Raw genomic sequence first — 19088 nt, 5'->3', positions numbered from 1 at the left:
TTTCTTGGGGGGATGCGGGAGGAGGCTGAGGGAGGGGCAGGGGGCCCCACGAACATTCCATGAACCGGCCTAGACGGTTATGCACAATCGATCCGGTTAGATACAGCAGCGCCCCCCGCCCTGGGCCGGCGCCCCTGCCAGCTCATTGGGGACAAGATGTTCTGAGGTGTGAGCTGATCCGGGGGACTTGCAGCTGGCAAAGCTTCTCACTGCCCCCCTGAAGGGGCCATGCCTCCAGTGGGGAAGGGTTCTCTTTGGGGGAGCTCAGGTCGGGGGTGGGGCTGGAATGTTCTGGTAAGTCCCCGGGGAACTCGGCTTTCATTTCGATGCCCCTGACAGTGTAGGCTTCTTTTAGGTTCCCAATCATGTTCCTATTTTAGCACTGCCCACCCCTTCAGCCTCTAGTGTTACCCCAGCCCCGATGGCTGCCACACAGAAGCGCCAGGCATGCACGCGCAGCAACTTATGCAGATCCATGTGTGTGTGATATCCCAGGGCCTCCCTTCTAGGAAGGCCGTCCGGGAACATCAGGCTTTCTCCGCTAACTGCAACTGATAAGTGGCCTGCTCTGGGCGGCCCGGTTCATAGTTTGGCCGGCCATGATGAGAGTAGGGGGCTGAAGGCTCTTCCAAAGTGCCAAGGTGGGCCGGGCATGGTGGCTCACACCTGTAATCCCAGCACTTTGGGAGGCAGAGGCAGGTGGATCACCTGAGGTCAAGAGTTCAAGGCCAGCCTGGCCAACATGGTGAAACCCCGTCTGTACTAAAAATACAAAAATTAGCCAGGTGTGCTGGTGTGCGTCTGTAATCCTGGCTACTTGGGAGGCTAAGGCAGGTGAATTGCTTGAACCCAGGAGGCAGAGGTTGCAGTGAGCCGAGATCACGCCACTGCACTCCAGCCTGGGTGACAGAGTGAGGCTCCGTCTCAAAAAAACAAAAAAACCAACAACAAAAAACGCCAGGGTGAAAGTCCTGGCCATACTTCCTGCTGCCTCTGTGCCCCTGAGCCAAAGCCCAGCCCCCTGCCAACTCCTCTGAAAGGCTGGAAAAGGCTGAGGCGGGGGAGAGGAGCCCCCAGACACGCGGAGGACACACGAGGAATCTGTGACCAATCAGACCCAAGCCGCACAAGCTCGGTGCTGGGCCGGCTCCATCTCTTCACCATAACATTTTTATTAAATAAAGGGAAATATTAGGAGACGACGTCTGCTAAGATAGGAGGTTAATTCTTTACATGGTGAGTGGGTCACAGAGACAAGACATCAATCGTCTGTTAGCAGCGAGAGAGACACTTTAAGTTGCCCCAAGAGTACAAATCCCATCTATGAGACAGCAGTGCTGGCTTCTTAAAAACAGTAAAACCAATCAAAAAGAAAAGGTTTAGAGGTTCAGACATTAAAACAAATGTGGCCAGAGATGCCACAGAGCCCTTGAAGGGAAAGGCCTCACTGCTGGCTCCGTAGCAATGTTGACCCAAAAACAGGGCAGGTCAGGGAGTGGCGGGGCACAGAGGGGTGGAAAGGAGGGAGGAGAAAAAAGACGCCCCACCAGACCTGCGGCAAGCGACACTATGGGATTCTGAAGTTAGCGTCGCCCTCCAATTGCGGGAAGGGGACCGCCCGGCCAACTGGGCAAATGAAGAGGGCCGGGATGTCTCAGCCAGTTAAGGCCCCACAAGATGCTTAGTGCCAAATGGAAGGTCCAAAGCTCCTAAGGACCGTTTCTAGGAGTTGATATGGTTTTTCCTCCGGAAAGCAGATGAAGACAGGAACTGAGGCATGACCAGGGCCTCCCCTCAGCCGCTTGGGATGGGGGAAGGAGGGCACCCCAGGGGAGGCAGACACGTGCCCTCCTCCTCCACCCACCCCAAACCAGGGGCTTCTAAGCCACCTCTCACTGCTCCTGGAGGTCCGTGTGTTATGGACGTTTCGGGTGAGTTTATTTTAAAAACACGCGCGCAGGAGACTTGGAAGGAGGGTGAGTCATATACCACCGACTTGGGGTTCGATGTTGATGAGCTCACATCTGAATGCCTGAAACCGTGGGGCTGGGACGCCGTAGAGAAGTGAGATGGAGCTGCACAGGGACCCCCTGGAGACCTGGGATTCCACCCGCCAGCCCGCGGGGACTCGGGGGCCAGGCGAGGAAACCACCCGGGGGACGAATTTGCTGCCACCACATCTCAGACACTTCGCGGGCAAGCTCCCTCAGATGGACTCGGAGCCAGGATCTGCTTTGGGAAGGAGGGAGGGAGGGACCCCTGGGAGGGGGGTTATCAACGCGGCAGGCCCCTCAAGGGCAGCCCAGGCGAAGGGGGGCACTGGGGTTCTCAGGCAGACGTGCACTCGCCAAGCCCCACTTGGAGACAACATGCGGTCAGGCCAGGGTCCCGGGGGTCTTGGGGGCTACCTCCTGGTCCCGGCACGGGGCAGCAGGACGGGGGCGCAGGCTATGCCCGCGAAGGACTCCGGGAAGTGCAAGTCCCGCTCCCACTCGTCGGTGTCCGTGTTGTACACCTGTACGATGCCCGTGACGTTGTTGAGCCGCCAGTTGTAGCCCCCGACGATGTAGATCTTCCTCTCCAGCAGGCAGCAGCCGGCCTCTGACTGGCCGGCCCGCATGGGGCTCACGCTGGTCCACTGGTCCGTCTCGGGCACATAGTACTCCACAGCCAGCACGTCGAAGCAGCGGTCCACGTGGTCCATGCGGCCCCCGAGGGCATAGATGCGGCCGCCTGCGCCCACCATGGCGTGCAGCACGCGGGGTTCGCTCATGGGCGCCTTGAACTCCCACTGGTCGGCCACGGGGTCGTAGCAGTGCAGGGCCTTCTTGTCCTCCACTGAGATCCCGTAGCCACCCGAGATGTAGAGGCGGCCCCCTGAGGCGGCCCCAGCGTGGCCCCAGGTACGGCGCTTCAGCGAGCAGGCGTAGCCCCACTCGTTGCGCCGGGGGCAGTACCGCTCCACGGAGGCCAGGCTGCCGGCTCGGTTGCGGCCGCCCGTGGCGTACACCATGCCGCACAGCACGTTCAGCTGGAACTGGATGCGGCTCTCCTGCATGGCCTGCAGGCGCAGCCAGCGATTCAGGTGGGGGTCGTAGCGGTAGCAGGCGTCCACTGCGCCCTCGCCGCTGCGGTACTGCAGGTGCTGGCCCCCGGCCACGTACACAAAATTGTCCAGCACGGCCACGCACGTGTGGCTGCAGCCCACCTCCATCTCCGTGAGCTCGCGGAAGTGGCGGGCTCCCGGCTCGGGCAGCTGGTAGACCTTGCTGCTGACCGAGCGGTCGCTGTCGGTGTAAGGCGTGCCGCCGAAGGTGACCAGCGAGGGCACATCCGAGCGCACGGCGGTGCGCGGAGACTGCATCTCGTGCTGCCGGAAGGGCAGCACCTGGTAGTTGAAGGCCTCCAGCAGGTACTGGCGGCACAGCACATCCTCCACCATGATGTCCAGCGTCTGCACGCTGTCCACCAGCTCGGACGACTGCATGAGCGGGAAACGAATATGGCAGAGCACGTGGCTGGCGCGCGGCCGCCGGGCCGGGTCATGCTGCAGCCAGCGGACGGCCGCGCGGAACAGGTCGATCTCGGTGCAGCTCTGCAGCCGGTTGCTCTGCAGGAAGAAGACCAGGCGCTCCAGCGGCAGGCGCAGGAAATCCTCCTCCTCGGCAATCTGCAGGAAGTGCCGGAAGGTGAAGGCATCCACCGACTCCCGCAGCGAGGCCAGGCTGAAGGTGGTGGCCATCTGGCCGATGTTGAGGCAGGTCTCCACGCTCATTGCCGCCTTCAGGAACTCCTCGCACAGCTCCACCACGGGCAGCATCTGCAAGAACACGGCCGCACCCAGCACGTCCTGCACGCAGTCCAGGTCCAGTGTCACCTCGGCGCTGTAGGCGAAGTCAATGATGTGCCGCAGGCCACGGGCCGACACGCCCTTCAGCTCGATGACGTCCTGGCTTGCCTCCCGCATGCCGCCGGTGAACATGGCCCTGAAGGGCAGAAACACAACGTGTGGCTCGCAGTAGCTGAGGGGCGTTTTGGCCAGCCAAGAATTATCTGGCCTGGGGAACAGTGGCCTGGGGACACAGAACACAGGGCACAGCCAGCAAGAGGAAAGTAGGCGGAATGCTCATTAAAAACATGCAAAGGGGCCAGGCACAGTGGCTCACGCCTGTAATCTCAGCACTTTGGGAAGCCGAGGTGGGTGGATCACGAGGTCAGCAGATCGAGACCATGGCACTGCACTCCAGCCTGGGTGACAGAGTGAGACTCAAGTCACAAAAAAAAAATAACATGCAAAGGCTGGGCACAGTGGCTCATGCCTGTAATCCTAGCACTTTGGGAGGCCGAGGTGGGTGGATCACTTGATGTCAGGAGTTCAAGACCAGCCTAGAGGTTGCAGTGAGCCGAGATCATGCCTCTGCACTGCAGCCTGGGCAACAAGAGCGAGACTCCGTCTCAAACAAACAAAAAAACAAAAAAACCATGCAAAAAAAAAAAAAAAAGATTTTGAATCCACCCAAGCCATGCATCTTCCTATAAATAGCAACTCCCTGCTTGGCCCCTCTGCAGAGGACCCTGCCCCTGCCCCTTCATGACTAGATCGTGTTGGAGCTGCAGGAGCGGTGGCCCGGGTCAGCCTCACCCACAATGTGCCTGGTGGGGGTGCGGTTAGAGAGGCCAGGTATGGCAGTGCAGGATGAGAACACACCCTGTGGCTCTGGGGGCAGATCTGCAGCCCCACTTGACACCTGAGCTCAGGAACCGCAAGGCCAGTGCTCTGGAGGTGCCGTGCACCACAGTTCAGCCCTACCTTGTTCACTGACCTAAGCAGGCAGCTCTGGCGTGCCCAGCCTGAGTCTCAACAACCATCATGTGAACAGGGGAAGGTAATGAGGGTCCCCAGGAATGCAGCCCCCACCAGGAGGCTGTGCTGGGGTGACTGCTGTCTCCAGAGACAGGCTCAGGTGGTCGGGGAAGCGCCTCCCACCCAACAGCTATGTCCCCAGCCTCCATTGAGACCCCAGCTCTGCCCTTGTACTGCTGTGCTCTGGGAGGCAGAACATGAGAGTGGGAGGGGACACAGGCCCCCATGAGGGAGGGCAGCGGGGAGGCACAGGGTTCTAGGTCACAGTTCCCCTACAGCGTTCAGGGTGTTCCCCAGCAGAAGAGGGGAGAGCACCCCAGCTCCAGGGGAATGGGCGGTTCCTTCCAGGAGGCGCAATGGCATGGCATAGTAACTCCCACTTCTGCCAGTGCACCTCCCCTGATGGCCATCCGAGGAGGAGGGAACACCCCTTGTGCATTTGACCCACAAAGGCCTGTCCCCTAGTCTTGCACTTCATGTGAGCCAGGCTCAGGGCTACAGGGGCAAGGACAGCTGCCAGGGCGCTATCTCGGGGCCGCCCACTGACATCTGCCCAACAAGCCGCTCTTCAGCATCTCTGAGCGGTCCAGGAGCAGTAAGTATGCTGCCAGCTCCCCAGACCCTGCCCCGCTTGTCCCCACGGGTCCCCGCTGGCCCTCGGGCATGATGCGATGAAGGCAGAGGCGGTCGCCGGCGACAGGAGGGAGCTTTGCCTTTTAAGGTCTCGCTGGCTGCAGTGCCAGCACAGGGGAGCCTTTAAAGGGCATTGCTGGCTGGGCTGGCCCACCCGTCCCCAAATCCAGAATAAAAATAGAAGCGGCGCCCCAGTTGGCTCGGCTGCTGCGGCCCCCACAACAGCCTCATTGAGCCCACGGGGCAGGCGGCCTGGGCCTCAGGGAACGTGTGGCTGAGCGGCACACCTGGGCTGGGGCCTGGGAACCTCCCCAGGGTGGCCCAGCTCTCTCTGGCAGGGTCACCGCCTGGCAGGAAGGAGACTCACCTGCTGGTCACCCAGGGAGGGAGACCACTCAGCCCTGCAACAGCCCCCAGCTGACGAGGAGAATGCACCCCCCGCCCCACAGCCCTGCTCTGTGGTGCTCTCACTTCCGGCCCGGCCACGGCACAGGGACAGACAGACAGTGCCCGCCATGGCCTCTTCTGTCACATGGGGGAAGCGCCCACAGCTCAGGGCGACAGGGAGGAGAACTCATCTGGGCCTCAGACAGAGCCCAGGACATGGTGTTGGCAGACACAGGGTCCCTGCGGCCCTCGATGCCCCTCCAGTCCCCCAGCTGTCCTGCTCCAGGTGTCCTGAGGGGATGCCCTGAGGGCAGGGGCTTGTGCCCGTTTCACTGTAATCCCTGCTGCATCCCAAGGACTAGAATAGTGCCCGGCATACAGCAGTCGTCAAGTAAAGACAGATCGGGCTGGGGGCAGTGGCTCGCGCCTGTAACCCCAGCACTTTGGGAGGCCGAGGCAGGTGGATCATGAGGTCAGGAAATCGAGACCATCCTGGCTAACATGGTGAAACCCTGTCTCTACTAAAAATACAAAAAAATTAGCCAGGTGTGGTGGCATGCGCCTGTAGTCCCAGCTACTCGGGAGGCTGAGGCAGGAGAATCACTTGAACCCGGGAGGCGGAGGTTGCAGTGAGCCGAGATTGTGCCACTGCACTCCAGCCTGGGTGACACAGCGAGACTTCGTCTCAAAAAAAAAAAAGACAGATCAAAAGCCTGGCCAAGCCCTGCCACCCTGCGTGCAGGGTAGAAGTGAGTGGGTGCCCACAGGCCATCTCTGTCCCTCCAGGCATGTTCTGCCCAAAGAGAGTAAGATGCAAACTCAGGGAAGCCTGTGGGTTTACTGGACATTAAACCTCTCTCTAAAATCAGAAGAGCCCCGGAGCGGTGGCTCACGCCTATAATCCCAGCACTTTGGGAGTCCAAGGCAGGCAGATCACGAAGTCAGGAGTTCAATACCAGCCTGGCCAACATGGTGAAACCCCGTCTCTACTAAAAAATACAAAAAAATTAGCTGGGCATGGTGGCGGGTGCCTGTAGTCCCAGATACTCGGGAGGCTGAGGCAGGAGAACTGCTTGAACCCGGGAGGCGGAGGTTGCACTGAGCCGAGATCATGCTACTGCACTTCAGCCTGGGCAACAGCGCGCGAGACTCCATCTCAAAAAAAAAAAAAAAAAAAAGAAGAGCAGCCAGCACCAGCCGTTCTTCCTCGAAGCCGTCCCTGGGTAGCGCTGAGACATGCCCCCTTTAGAAAGTGGGTGCCATCTGCCCTGTCCCTGTCCCCACAGGCAGCCGCCCCTTCCAGCTGCCCGGGGCCAGCACTTACCTGAAGTAGTCGCTGCAGGCAGCCAGGACGACCTTGTGTGCAGGAAAGGCCTCTCTGTTAATAGTCAGCACAACATCGAGGAGCTGGCCCTGAGCGCGGAGGGTGGCCAGACCCTGCAGGAGGCTGGTGCTGTGGCTGGGTGCCGAGAAGGTACACTTGAGGGCCCCATTCTTGTCGGCCGTGCTGTGGGGAAAGCAGAGGTGGGGACATGGCTCAGAGGTTCACACACACACTATTACCTTGAACACAACACTCAGTGCAAGAAGCCAGACACAAAAGGCCGCACTGTGTATGACTCCACTGACGTGAAATGCCCAGAACAGGCAAATCCGCAGAGACAGGAAGCAGATGGGTGCCACCAAGGGCTGAGGGAGGGGAGGGGGGAGTGACTGCTGATGGGGTAGGGTCTCCTTTTGGAGGGATGAGAATGTTCTGGAACTAGATAGAGGTGGTGTTTGCACACCACTGTGAATCTACTAAATGCCACTGAATTGTCCACTTTCAGATAGTTTTATGTCACGTGAATTTCACTTCAATAAAAAACCAAAGGGCACACGGGAGCCTTCTCGAGTCCGCTGCAAGCCCCGCCACAGCCCCCCGCACCCCAGAGTATACGAGCCCTCTGTGGTCCAGCCCCCACTGCCCCTACTGCCCCCTCATCCCCTCTTCTCCAGCCCCACCACCCCTTTGCTATTTCATTTGGAGAAACTGTTGAACGGATCAATGAATGAATAGCTTAGGAGCCATTAACACACCACTTCTTCCTCAGAACACAACAGGGGGTGGACCCTGGTGCCACCTCCAGGATCAGTCCCCTCCAAGACCCCCACCCCCACCGGGCTGAGGCACCCTGCTCTGTCCTGGTGGCCTCTGCCCTCTGGAATTTGCTCTCCCATTCCTGGGACCCACGCCTGCCCGTAAGCGAGGGCCAGGAATGCGGGCACTGATCTTTCCAAGAAAGCGGGAAGAGACGGAAGGCTCCTTGGCCCCACTGCCAGCCAGCCCCAAAACCACAGTGGGCATTAAAGAGCCAACGTCAAACACAGGGCGCATAGTGGGCACTCAGTCAACATAGCAGCTGCCACCGGAGGTCCCTGACCTCCCCCTCAGGCCACCCTCCCAGAGACCCTTGGGAAAGGGTGAGTGATCAAGACAAACTGCTGGGGAGAGGGGCAGCAGCGCCAGCCGCTGACCACAGCCCTGCAAGGCACCACAGGCAGAGAAGTTGCCCAAGCCCCAGCCCTTCCTGCAAGGCACTGCATGTCCTAGAGGGTGGGGACATAGCATGAAGGACCCAGTGTGGGGCCTGTGCTCAGTGGAAAGCCTTTGAGTCCCTGGGGAAGCAGGGCATATGCTACTCAGAGCCCAATGCCACGGTCATCTGGGCTGGCTAGCAATGCTGCAGTGCCGGGGGTGCTGGAGCCCAGACCTCGTGTTTGCCTGGGAGGGTGGGGGTGCAGCCTTCTGAAAGCTGAGGAGGGCGGGGAAGGAAAGGGGTCCAGGTGCACCCTGAGACTCTGGCTTGTCCCTGTGGCCTTTCCCCTGCCAAGTGGAGGGGACGCTCACCTCCACTCCTCCCTTCCTCCCCTCCCCACACATCCGCCCCAATCGCACGTGACCAGGCTGCTGCTGTGAGCCAAGCCTCGGCTCTTTTCTCCCTAGACCCATGACAGATCCAGTTCCGAGGCTCGTGAGGAGCATGTCACAGGCTCATGGGCCGCCCTCCCCTATCCAGCCCCCCACAGGGGTCCAGCACCTGCCTGGACATCTCCAGGGGCAGGGTCTCGTTGCTTCCCATGAATGCCATGCCCTCTCACCGACACCCTGCGACGGGTGTCCAGGCGACACCCTGCGACGGGTGTCCAGGCTGCCTGGGGCCAAAGCCACATCCTGCATGTGCCTCTGAGGACCCTCAAGGTGACCACGTCTCTCCTTGTCCCCAGCTTGCCTCACTGGCTTTGCAAACTCCTCTTCCCTGCCCATGCATGCAGGGATGCTGCGTAAATGAGATGAAGTAGGCCCCGTCCTCATGGGCACGCAGTCCAGGCAATGGGGACCAAAAGGGGTCAGATCACCCAGGATCAGCTTTGTGTTGCAGCTGTGGCAAGAGTTGTGCCATCGGGCTCTGGGTGACCCCTGCCGGCCTTTCTGTGGACACTTTGTCTCCCAGAAGAATGCATGGGCCTTGCCAGCCTTTGCCATTTTGATTTTGGTCTGGTTTTTCCTTAGAAGTTCAAGGAGATTTGGGGGGAGGGATGGGAGGACTTCTTGTGCCTCCTGTAAAGCCCTTGGAGGCAGGTGTGCATGTGTACATTTTCATCAGAAGAAACACGTTGCACTGGGGCAAGTTCATCATGGGGCCACTCAGTCCTTAGGAGCATATTTACCATGCTCTTCCATATATAAAGATCATCAAGAAATCAATACAAATTAGCCAGGCATGCTGGCGTGAGCCTGTGTTCCCAGCTACTTGGGAGGCTGAGGTGGGAGGATCACTTGAGCTCAGGAGGTGGAGGCTGCAGTGAGCCATGTTTGTGCCACTGCACTCCAGCCTGGGTGACAGAGCGAGATCGAAAGATGCACAGAGAATGTGGGCTGATGATTCCCAGGAAAGCAAGCAGAGCTGGCTAGAAGGACGTAAGAGTCAGCCTCGCTTGCAGTCAGGGAAGCACATTCTCGGGGGGCTTATGAAGCAAGGTGACCCCCAGGAAGGCAGCTGTGTAGACCCAGCAACACTCTAAAGGCTCATGTCCTTTACCCAACAACTCTGTTTCTGAAACTTCCCAAATACCATCTCTAGGGGCCACAGACGAGAAATAAGCTAACCACCCTTAGAGGAGATTCGTGGAATCACAGCACCTTTGGAGTGAGGGCTGCCCTATAGATGGGTGAGGAGGCTGACGCATCCTGGGGAAGATGTTGCATGCAGGGGATGACGTCAAGGCTACAGGAGGAAGGAAGAGGCAGAGTGCACACAGTGGGATGCTATTTGGGCTCAAAGTGCCACACATATGCATCTGCCCATGAGTGCACAGAACATATCTGGAGAACTGAGAAGTTGGACAGAGAGGACCTCCCTCTGGGGAAGAAAGGGGCTGCTGCCCTGCCCCCTGCTATTCTGATGACTGAGGAACAGGAAACCAGGGAGGTGGGCCAGTGTTCCAAGCATGGGATCTCTGGGTTCCCCAGCAAGCAGAGAGGGTGCCCGGAACCCAGAAGGCAGGATCAGTTCAGCTGACTGGCAGGGCATCTCAGAGGAGACATCAGGGGCCAGCAGCCTGGGCCAAGCCAGCTCTGGTTAGCTGGGAACTCAGCAGTCACTCAACCACCCAGGCCTCAGCTACAAAGCAGGGGCAAATGACCGTCCAGCTCCCCAGCCCCGGGGCCGCTGGAGGATGAGATGAGCAAACGCAGAGCCCTGGGACCCAGGCTGCCACTAGCACGTGACGACTACACACTCGGAGAATTTGGATGCTCCCATCTGGAATTTAGGACACCCCAGGCCCAGAAAGCAGGGTGAGGCCCATCCACTGCTGTTTACAGGGCACAGGGCCCACGCTGGACCAAAGAGGGGAGGAAGCAGCTTGTCCTCCCCAGGCCTCCTCCTCATGCCCCGGTGATGCCTGACACTTTCCACATGGCTGTTTCCTTCCTCTCATCTTAGGGATGGGACAACTGTCCCTGAGGCCCCTGACATCACCCTCACTGCCGCCCCTATGAAGCCAAACCCACCCCGCTGCAGCCCCTCCTGGGGAACTCAAGGAGGGAGGAGGCCAGTAGGGGCAGGAGTCCCCCAGCCTGGACAGAGAAGCAAGATGCAGCCTGGGCGGAGGTGGGCAGGCAGAGGAGGAGGGAGGGCCGGGGCCAGGGCTGATGACTAAGGTCCTCTTCAGCCGGCCACTGGGAGGAGGGGAAGGACCCATTACTCAGGCCGGTCCAGACAGGGGGCGGCCGGCACGGCGGGGCCACAGGCCCCCAGGAAGGCGGTGGCCCTGAGCCGGTCCGAGTCTCCAGACGGCCACTCGAGTCACGGTCACCCGCACGTGAGTCATCGGAGCCAATGCGTCAGCAGCCCCGGCCGGGGCCGTCTCAAGAGGCCATTGCTGCCCGCCCTGGCTGCACCCTCTGCCCGAATCTGGCCTCTGAGTGGCCACACGCCCCCGCTACAGGCCTGGCCCGGGCTAGGGGCCATTCTGACACCTGCTTGCCGCTGTATCCCCCCAGGAATGTCATCGGGCACCCTAGCCAGACCCAGGCCTGTGCTGGACCCGAGGACACGCCCAGGTCTGCCCTGGCGACACCACCCCTGCTCCTCTCAGATGTCCCAGTGCAGGGATGTGCTGGGGCTGACATCCAGGGAGTCTGGGTGGGGTAAACTCCCCCAGGTGGACCGCCTGTTATGGGATTCCCGAGATCTCCAAGGGTTGCCCCGGGACCACCTGCTCACTACTGACACACCCTGTGGAGGCTCCTTCCCTCCCCACGCTGTTCTTTCATGGGGCCCTCGAACCCTCGCCTAAGAGTCTGCTCTGGGGGAACCCAGCCCAAGGCACGATGGCCTCGTGGGGGAGGTCACAGGAAGCTCAGAGTTGCAGAGGCTGCGGCCAGGCACCCTAGGGATGAAGCCTCGTGGAAGGATCAGGAGCAGAGGGAGGTGGGGGCTGCCTAGGGAGACAACAGTGAGGGGCACGCACCTGTCAGGGCAGGTGCCCCTCCTCCGGCCCCGGGCTGGCCTCATCTCCATGGTCGGCTTCCCAACCCACGAGAAGCGATCCAAAGCCCCAGAACGGTTCTTTTCATTGGAATGTCCAAAAAAGAAAAAAAAAAAAAGGCAAGAACAAGAAAGAATTTCATGGAAACATTTCTTTGGGGTTTTATAAAATCCTTTCCCACCCCCACGTGGAGCCCAGCGCTCGGGCCAGAACGGAGCCTGCCAGCATTGCCCCTCATAGGTGGTTCTGACGCGCGCAGTCCCTCACTTCCCCTCAAAGAGGAGAGCGCTTCCACGTTCAAAGCCAATTTTGGTTTTATTGTCCATGTGGCTCGAAGGAGCACAGCAGCGCAGCACAGCTGATTGGCTCCCACCCCGGCTGATGCGATGCCGCCCCAGGGTCCCGGTGCATGGGTGGGGAAGAGGCTGTGTACTTCAGGGGACAGCAGGGGACGTCAGGGCCGGCTGAGAAGCCACTGCCCACTCCCTAGCCTCTCTCCCAGCCAGTCCCAGGCTGGCAACTGGACCAAGACCATCCTGAGAGCCTTGTCTGAGATCCAGCAAGAGAGGGAAACAGAGACTCAGAGAGGGAGTGACAGAGACTTAGAGAGAGGGGACAGAGACCCAGAGAAGAACCGGGACCCAGAGAAAGAAAAACAGGACCCAGAGAGAAGGGGACAGATATCCAGAGAGAGAAAAACAGATTCAGAGATAAAGGGACAGAGACTTAGAGGGTACAGAGACCCAGAGGGGAACAGGGACCCAGAGAAAGGTAGACAGACAGAGACCCAGAGAGAGGGGGACAGGGACCCAGAGACAGGGGGACAGACAGAGACCCAGAGAGAGGGGGACAGGGACCCAGAGACAGGGGGACGGACAGAGACCCAGAGAGAGGGGGACAGGGACCCAGAGACAGGGGGACAGACAGAGACCCAGAGAGAGGGGGACAGGGACCCAGAGACAGGGGGACAGACAGAGACCCAGAGAGAGGGGGACAGGGACCCAGAGACAGGGGGACAGACAGAGACCCAGAGAGAGGGGGACAGGGACCCAGAGACAGGGGGACAGGGACCCAGAGACAGGGGGACAGACAGAGACCCAGAGAGGGGGGACAGAGACCCAGAGAGAGGAAGACAGAGACCCAGAGAGAGGGGGACAGGGACCCAGAGACAGGGGGACAGACAGAGACCCAGAGAGAGGGGGACAGAGACCCAGAGAGAGGAAGACAGAGACCCAGGGAGAGAGGGAGACAGAGACCCAGAGAAAGGGAGAGGGAGAGACAGAGGCCCAGCAAGAGGAGGAGAAAAAAACCCAGAGAGAGAGGAAGACAGATACCTAGAGACAGGGAGACAGGGAGACAGAGACCCAGAGAGAGGCAGATGGAGAGAGACCCAGAAGGAGAGGGAAAGAGAGACCCAGCAAGAGGGAGAGAAAGAGACCCAGGGAGAGAGGAAGACAGAGACCCAGAGACAGGGAGACAGAGACCCAGAGACAGGGAGACAGAGGCCCAGAGACAGGGAGACAGAGACCCAGAGACAGGGAGACAGAGACCCAGAGACAGGGAGACAGAGACCCAGAGACAGGGAGACAGAGACCCAGAGACAGGGAGACAGAGGCCCAGAGAGACAAGGAGAGAGATACAGGGAGAGAGAAACAGAGAGCCAGTGAAAGGAAGGGAAGCAGAGATGGTGGCAGGGGTGGGGGTGACAGCGACCAGGCAGTGTGGGAGATGGTGTGGGGCTCAGGTGCCAGAGCTGTGGGGGGCCTGGAATCCCACCACCAACCTCTCAGCCTCACAGCCACCACCCTACTCTCCAACCACGCTGACACCTTCTCTCATGACCCTTCCCACCCACTCTGACCTCACCAAGCAGGCACAGGTCTTCACACGCAGCCTCACAAATCCCCAGCAACCGGGGAGGTCACAGGCTCAGTATCCCTCTCCAAGATGGGAACACCGCGGCTCAGCGTGCCCCTGCTCCCCCCCGACCCCCGCCCCTGGCCACCAGCAGCTGCAGTCCTCGCTGGTTCTTGGGCACGTGCCTCGAGGGTAAAAGGTGCAGAGAGGCAGGGTCCCACCCATTCCACAAAGGCAGCTCCCCCAGTACTGTTGCCATGGTGACCACAATGTTTCACAGCACCGGGGACTGCTCCCAGCCCACAGGATGGAGTCGCTGGGTTCCGGCACCACATGCTGGCCCTCAAACGCTCCGGCCCCCACGCTCACGTCAGCAAGCATTCCCGTGGGACAGCTCAGAGGCCCCTGAGGCCCGGCTGCCCTGCTTCTCCCCCAGACTGCCCAAGGCTACTTCCTGGGGTTATCCCTCCTGATAAGGGGCCGCCCCTTCCAAGGCACCTGCTGTTCTCTGCGTCCCTCGGCTCCCGTGGGAGTGGAGGAAAGATAATGGCTTCTGGATGGACAAGTGGGAGAGCCCAGGAGTGGGTGCAGGGCCCCACCGCAGTGTCCCAGCAGGCCAGGACACTCAGCCACTGACAGACCCGGAGACTGGGACAGAGGAACAGAGATGGGGAGACAGAGACCCAGAAACAGAGGGACAGAGACACAGAGATGGCAACAGAGACAAAGAGACAGAGACCCAGAGACAGAGACACAGAGACAGGGAGACAGAGACCCAGATATGGAGACACAGAGACTCAGAGACAGGGAGACAGAGACCCAGATATGGAGACACAGAGACTCAGAGACTCAGAGACAGGGAGACAGAGACCCAGAGACTCAGAGACAGGGAGACACAGACCCAGGGAGAGGGAGACAGAGACCCAGAGACAAAGACAGAGACCCAGAGATGAAGACACAGAGACTCAGAGATAGGGAGACACAGACCCAGAGACAGGGAGGCAGAGACTCCAACCACACTGATACCTTCTCTCATGACCCTTGTCTCATGACAGAGACAGGGAGACACAGACCCAGAAACAGGGAGACAGAGACCCAGGGGCAGGGAGACAGAGATCCAGGGACAGGGAGACAGAGATCCAGAGACAGAGGGACAGAGACCCAGAGACAGAGGGACAGAGATGCAGAAACAGGGACAGAGACTCAGAGACAGAGATCCAAAGACAGAAGGACAGAGACCCAGAGACAGGGAGACAGAGACCCAGGGAGAGAGGGACAGAGACTCAGAGACAGGGAGACAGACTGCAGCTCAGCTCAGGGGCCGCCAGGGTGCAGCTGTCTGTGTCTCCCTCCTGCTTGACATGCTGATTTTCTCCAATATCTTCACGAATCATTTCAAACAGGAACCCACCACTCCCACCCTGTGCTGGGAGGGCAGGCGTGCTGGGCAGGCCAGGCGGGGTCAGAGCAACGCTAACCTCGCAGCCTCCCTACCCACCCACCATCAAGCCTCCTCCAAGAGCCCTGCGCTACTGAGGCAGACAGGGCTCGCCGTGAGCTGTGCATGTTGGTCCAACTCACACAGCGTCCTGCATGGATGCCCTCTGACCCCTGCGAAGGAGGCCTTGGCCTTCCCCTTCCTCCCAGCCTCCTGATCCGGAGCCATTCCCTGTCTGTCTGTCCTTGGCTTCAGCCTGTCTGTGCCTGCTGGGTGGGGACAGAATGACAGGAGACAGAGCATCTGGGAGTGCCTAGCAGGAGGCCACTGTACCCAGGGCTGGCACCCCTAGACAGCCCCCAAGTGACGGCCAGGGACGCCAAGGCTCAGAGAGGGTGGCGGGCTGCCCAAGTCACACCAGGAGTTCAGGGAGGGCAGGCAGGCAGGTTTCGGAATCGAGGATCAATTGGAAAGGACCACGACCAATGACCCCAAGGACCCAGTGAGGTGACAGGAGACACTCCCTGCTCTCAGGCTCAGCAGGTTGAGAGGTGAAGCCCACAGAGCTGGGAGCAGAAAGCTGAGGCCCGTCCACCCCCACCCTGCAGGTCCCCCACCAACCCCACCATGAAGCCAGGGCAAGCTGCGTGGCCTCCCCTTTCCTGAGCCTTGCTTAAACCTTCCAGAAGACAGAGGGTTAGAGGTGCAGTGGTTTGCAAGCTGTCATCTCAGGAGCATGGGGGTGTTCTAGATGAGGAAGGAGGCTGGAGGCATGGGTGGGTGGATGATGGACGGGTGTGGCCACCCCTCACCTGCTCCTCAGGGGTCACCATAAGCCTAGTGCCCTCAAGGCCGGGCTGTGATCTCCTGCCCTAATCCCAGCCTCTGACCAGTGCCACCAGGAGTCCAGGATGTTTGGGGCTCTGACTGCGGCCAATGGACAGGAAGACGCTATGCACAGCGCCCCCATCCTGGACTTGCCCGACTCCAGCCACTTCTCAAGGCCAACAAGAAGGAAGCCCCACCATCCAAACAAAGGCCCAGAAGACAAGGGGGTGTTCAGACCCCACCTCCCTGACCAGCGGCAAGCTCTCTGCCTCCATAGCACGAAGACAAGGGGATATTCAGACCCCACCTCCCTGACCAGCATCAAGCCCTCTGCCTCCACAGCACCCCTCCCATCCTGGCTCTCCATGTCCAGATGACATGCTGGGGCGTCTCCATCAGAACAGTCTTCACCGACCGAGGGAGCACCCAGTCTGTGCAGTCTTGGCTCCTGGCCCACCTTTTGGCTGGCAGTCTCTGAAGGGGCACTGCTACCATCCCATCTTACAGATGGGGAAATGGAGGCACAGAGAAGTTCGGCCACTGGCCCAAAGTTATACAGTAAACAGAGCCAGGGGGACACCAGGCTTGGCCAAAGGAGGCCTTCCTCAGCCAACACACGGGTGCTGGTCGACCTCTCCCCAGCCCCAGGTGGGTGTGCCTCTGATCGTGACCATCACACAGATGGGGAGACTGAGGCTCAGAGGGCTGAGACAGCTTGCCAAGGCTCTGCCTGAGCTAGGAGGATGGACATGGAGCTGAACAGCAGGAAGAGCAAGACAGGGGCTTTTCGAGGCCAGCCCCAGGCAAGAACGTGAATTTACCCCACTAGTCCTCCAGCCACCCTGCAAGAGAGGGAACCCCACTCTATAGATGAGGGGGTGGTGCCTGCCAGGTCCCACTGGGAGAACCTCGGTCTATGGCTCATCAGCCACCCCACCTCCCTGATCCCCACCTGGGCCGTTTGTCTTCCCTGCTCGTCACTCCATTTGCCACATCATCTGTTTCCAGCCTATCTCCCCATGGCTGAAAGGGGAACCCCATGGAAGCCGGGCAGGCAGGGTTCTGTCTCCTGCAATGTCCTGGTGCTCACTGCCATGCCTAGCATATGGTTGGAGCTCAGTCATGCTTGTCAACTGGATGGGTGGATGGGCAGTCAAGTGAATGGACAGGTAGATGGATGGGTAAATGAGTGGGTGGATGGGCAAATGGTAGATAGATGAATGGGTGGGTAGATGGGTGAATCGGTGGGTGGATGGGTAAATGGGTGGGTGAATGGATGGGTAAGTGGGTGGAGGGAGGGGTGAATGGATGAGTGGATGGATGGGTGGATAGATGGGTGGGTAGATGGATGGGTGGGTAGATGGATAGATGGATGGGTGGATGAAAGGGCGCGTGGATGGATAGGTGAGTTAATGGACGGCTGGATGGATGGAAGAATGGATGGGTGGATAGCTGGGTGGGTAGATGGATGGATGGGTGAATAAATGGATGAAAGGGTGGGTGGATGGGTGGACAGACAGGTGCGTAGGTTGATGGATGGGTGGCTGGATGGTAGATGAGTGGATTGGTGGATGGTGGGTTGGTGGATGGATAGTGATAGGTGGATAGATGGAAGGATGGCTGGACGGGCAGGTGGATGGGTGGGCAGATGGTGGATGAGTGGATTGGTGGATGGGTGGGTGGGTTGGTAGATGGATAGTGGTAGGTAGGTGGATGGGTAGATGGAAGGGTGCCTGGATGGGCAGGTAGATGAGTTAATGGATGAGTGGATGGAAGGGCAGGTGGATGGGTGACAGACAGACGGGCAGGTGGATGGGTGGCTGGGTACGTGGGTGGGTGGGTGCATGAATGGGTGGGTGGATAGATGGAAGAGTGGGCAGGCGGATGGGTGGGTGGATGGAAGAGTGGCTTGATGAAAGGGCGGGTGGATGGCTGGATGGGTGGATGGATTGGTAGGTGGGTAGGTGGGTGGATGGCTGGATGGAAGGGTGGGTAGATGGAAGAGTGGACCGATGGAAGCATGGGTGGATGGGTGGATGGAAGAGTGGACTGATGGAAGCATGGGTGGATGGGTGGACAGATGGGTAGGTGGGTGGACAGGTGGGTGGATGGAAGGGCAGGTGGATGGGTGAATGGATGGAAGGGTGGACTGATGGAAGGGTGGGTGGATGGGTGCGTGGATAGGTGGGTGGGTAGATGAAAGGGTGGGTGGGTGGATGGAAGGGTGGACTGATAGAAGGGCGGGTGGATGGGTGGATGGATGGGTGGGTGGGTAGATGGAAGGGTGGATGGGTGGGTGGATGGAAGGGTAGACTGATGGAAGGGTGGGTGGATGGGTGGATGGATGGGTGGGTAGGTAGATGGAAGGGTGGGAGGGGTGGGTAGGTGGGTGGATGGAAGGGCAGGGGGATGGGTGGGTGGATGGAAGGGTGGACTGATGAAAAGATGGGTGGATGGGGGCAGGTGGGTGGATGGGTGGGTCGGTGCTTGGGTGGATGGACAGGTGGAGTTATGGATGGTCAGGTGGGTGGGTGAACTGGTGGACATAGGAGTGAACAGGTGGGTAAGAAGGAGTGAGTGGGTGGCAGATAGATGAATGGTGGATGAAGGGTGGGTGGATAGATGGACAGATAAATCCACATCTTTGTGCTAGGCCAGCCCTGAAGAGCCCCTGTCTTGCTCTTCCTGCTGTTCAGCTCCACATCCATCCTCTAGGCTCAGGCAGAGCCTTGGTGAGCAGTCTCAGCCCTCTGAGCCTCAGTCTCCCCATCTGCATCATGGTGATGATCATAGGGCCTACCCACTTGGTACCATGAAAAGGCCAAAATGCACCTGTGCACTGGCCAAAGAAGGTCTCTCCTGGCCACACCTAGTGTCCCTCTGCCTTTTGTTTACTGCGTGGCCTTGGATGAGCCCCTGAACCTCTCTGTGCCTCAACTTCCCCATCTGTAAAATGGGATGATAGCCGTGCCCCTTTTCTAGGCTGCCTGCCGACAATGGAGCCAAGAACCAGAACTGCACCACCCCAGTTGATGGCCTTGCACA

General features: G+C 59.5%; 1 protein-coding gene across 1 annotated transcript in view; it reads right to left on the bottom strand.

The window, feature by feature from the left end:
• Nucleotides 1–19088, bottom strand: part of KLHL26 (kelch like family member 26) — a 34901-nt gene continuing 15813 nt past the window's right edge. Inside the window, exons 2-3 of the mRNA XM_054465620.2 lie at nt 7209–7391; nt 1–3986 (exon numbers count right to left, since the gene is read on the bottom strand). Of these exons, the coding sequence (XP_054321595.1) occupies nt 2405–3986; nt 7209–7391 (1765 nt within the window). The 3' untranslated portion in view covers nt 1–2404. The remainder of the gene's footprint in view (nt 3987–7208; nt 7392–19088) is intronic.

Source organism: Pongo pygmaeus, chromosome 20 (genome assembly GCF_028885625.2).
Source record: "Pongo pygmaeus isolate AG05252 chromosome 20, NHGRI_mPonPyg2-v2.0_pri, whole genome shotgun sequence".
NCBI lineage: Eukaryota > Metazoa > Chordata > Mammalia > Primates > Hominidae > Pongo > Pongo pygmaeus.
Note: the sequence above shows the minus strand (reverse complement) of the source record. Positions and strands in the feature narration are given on the sequence as shown.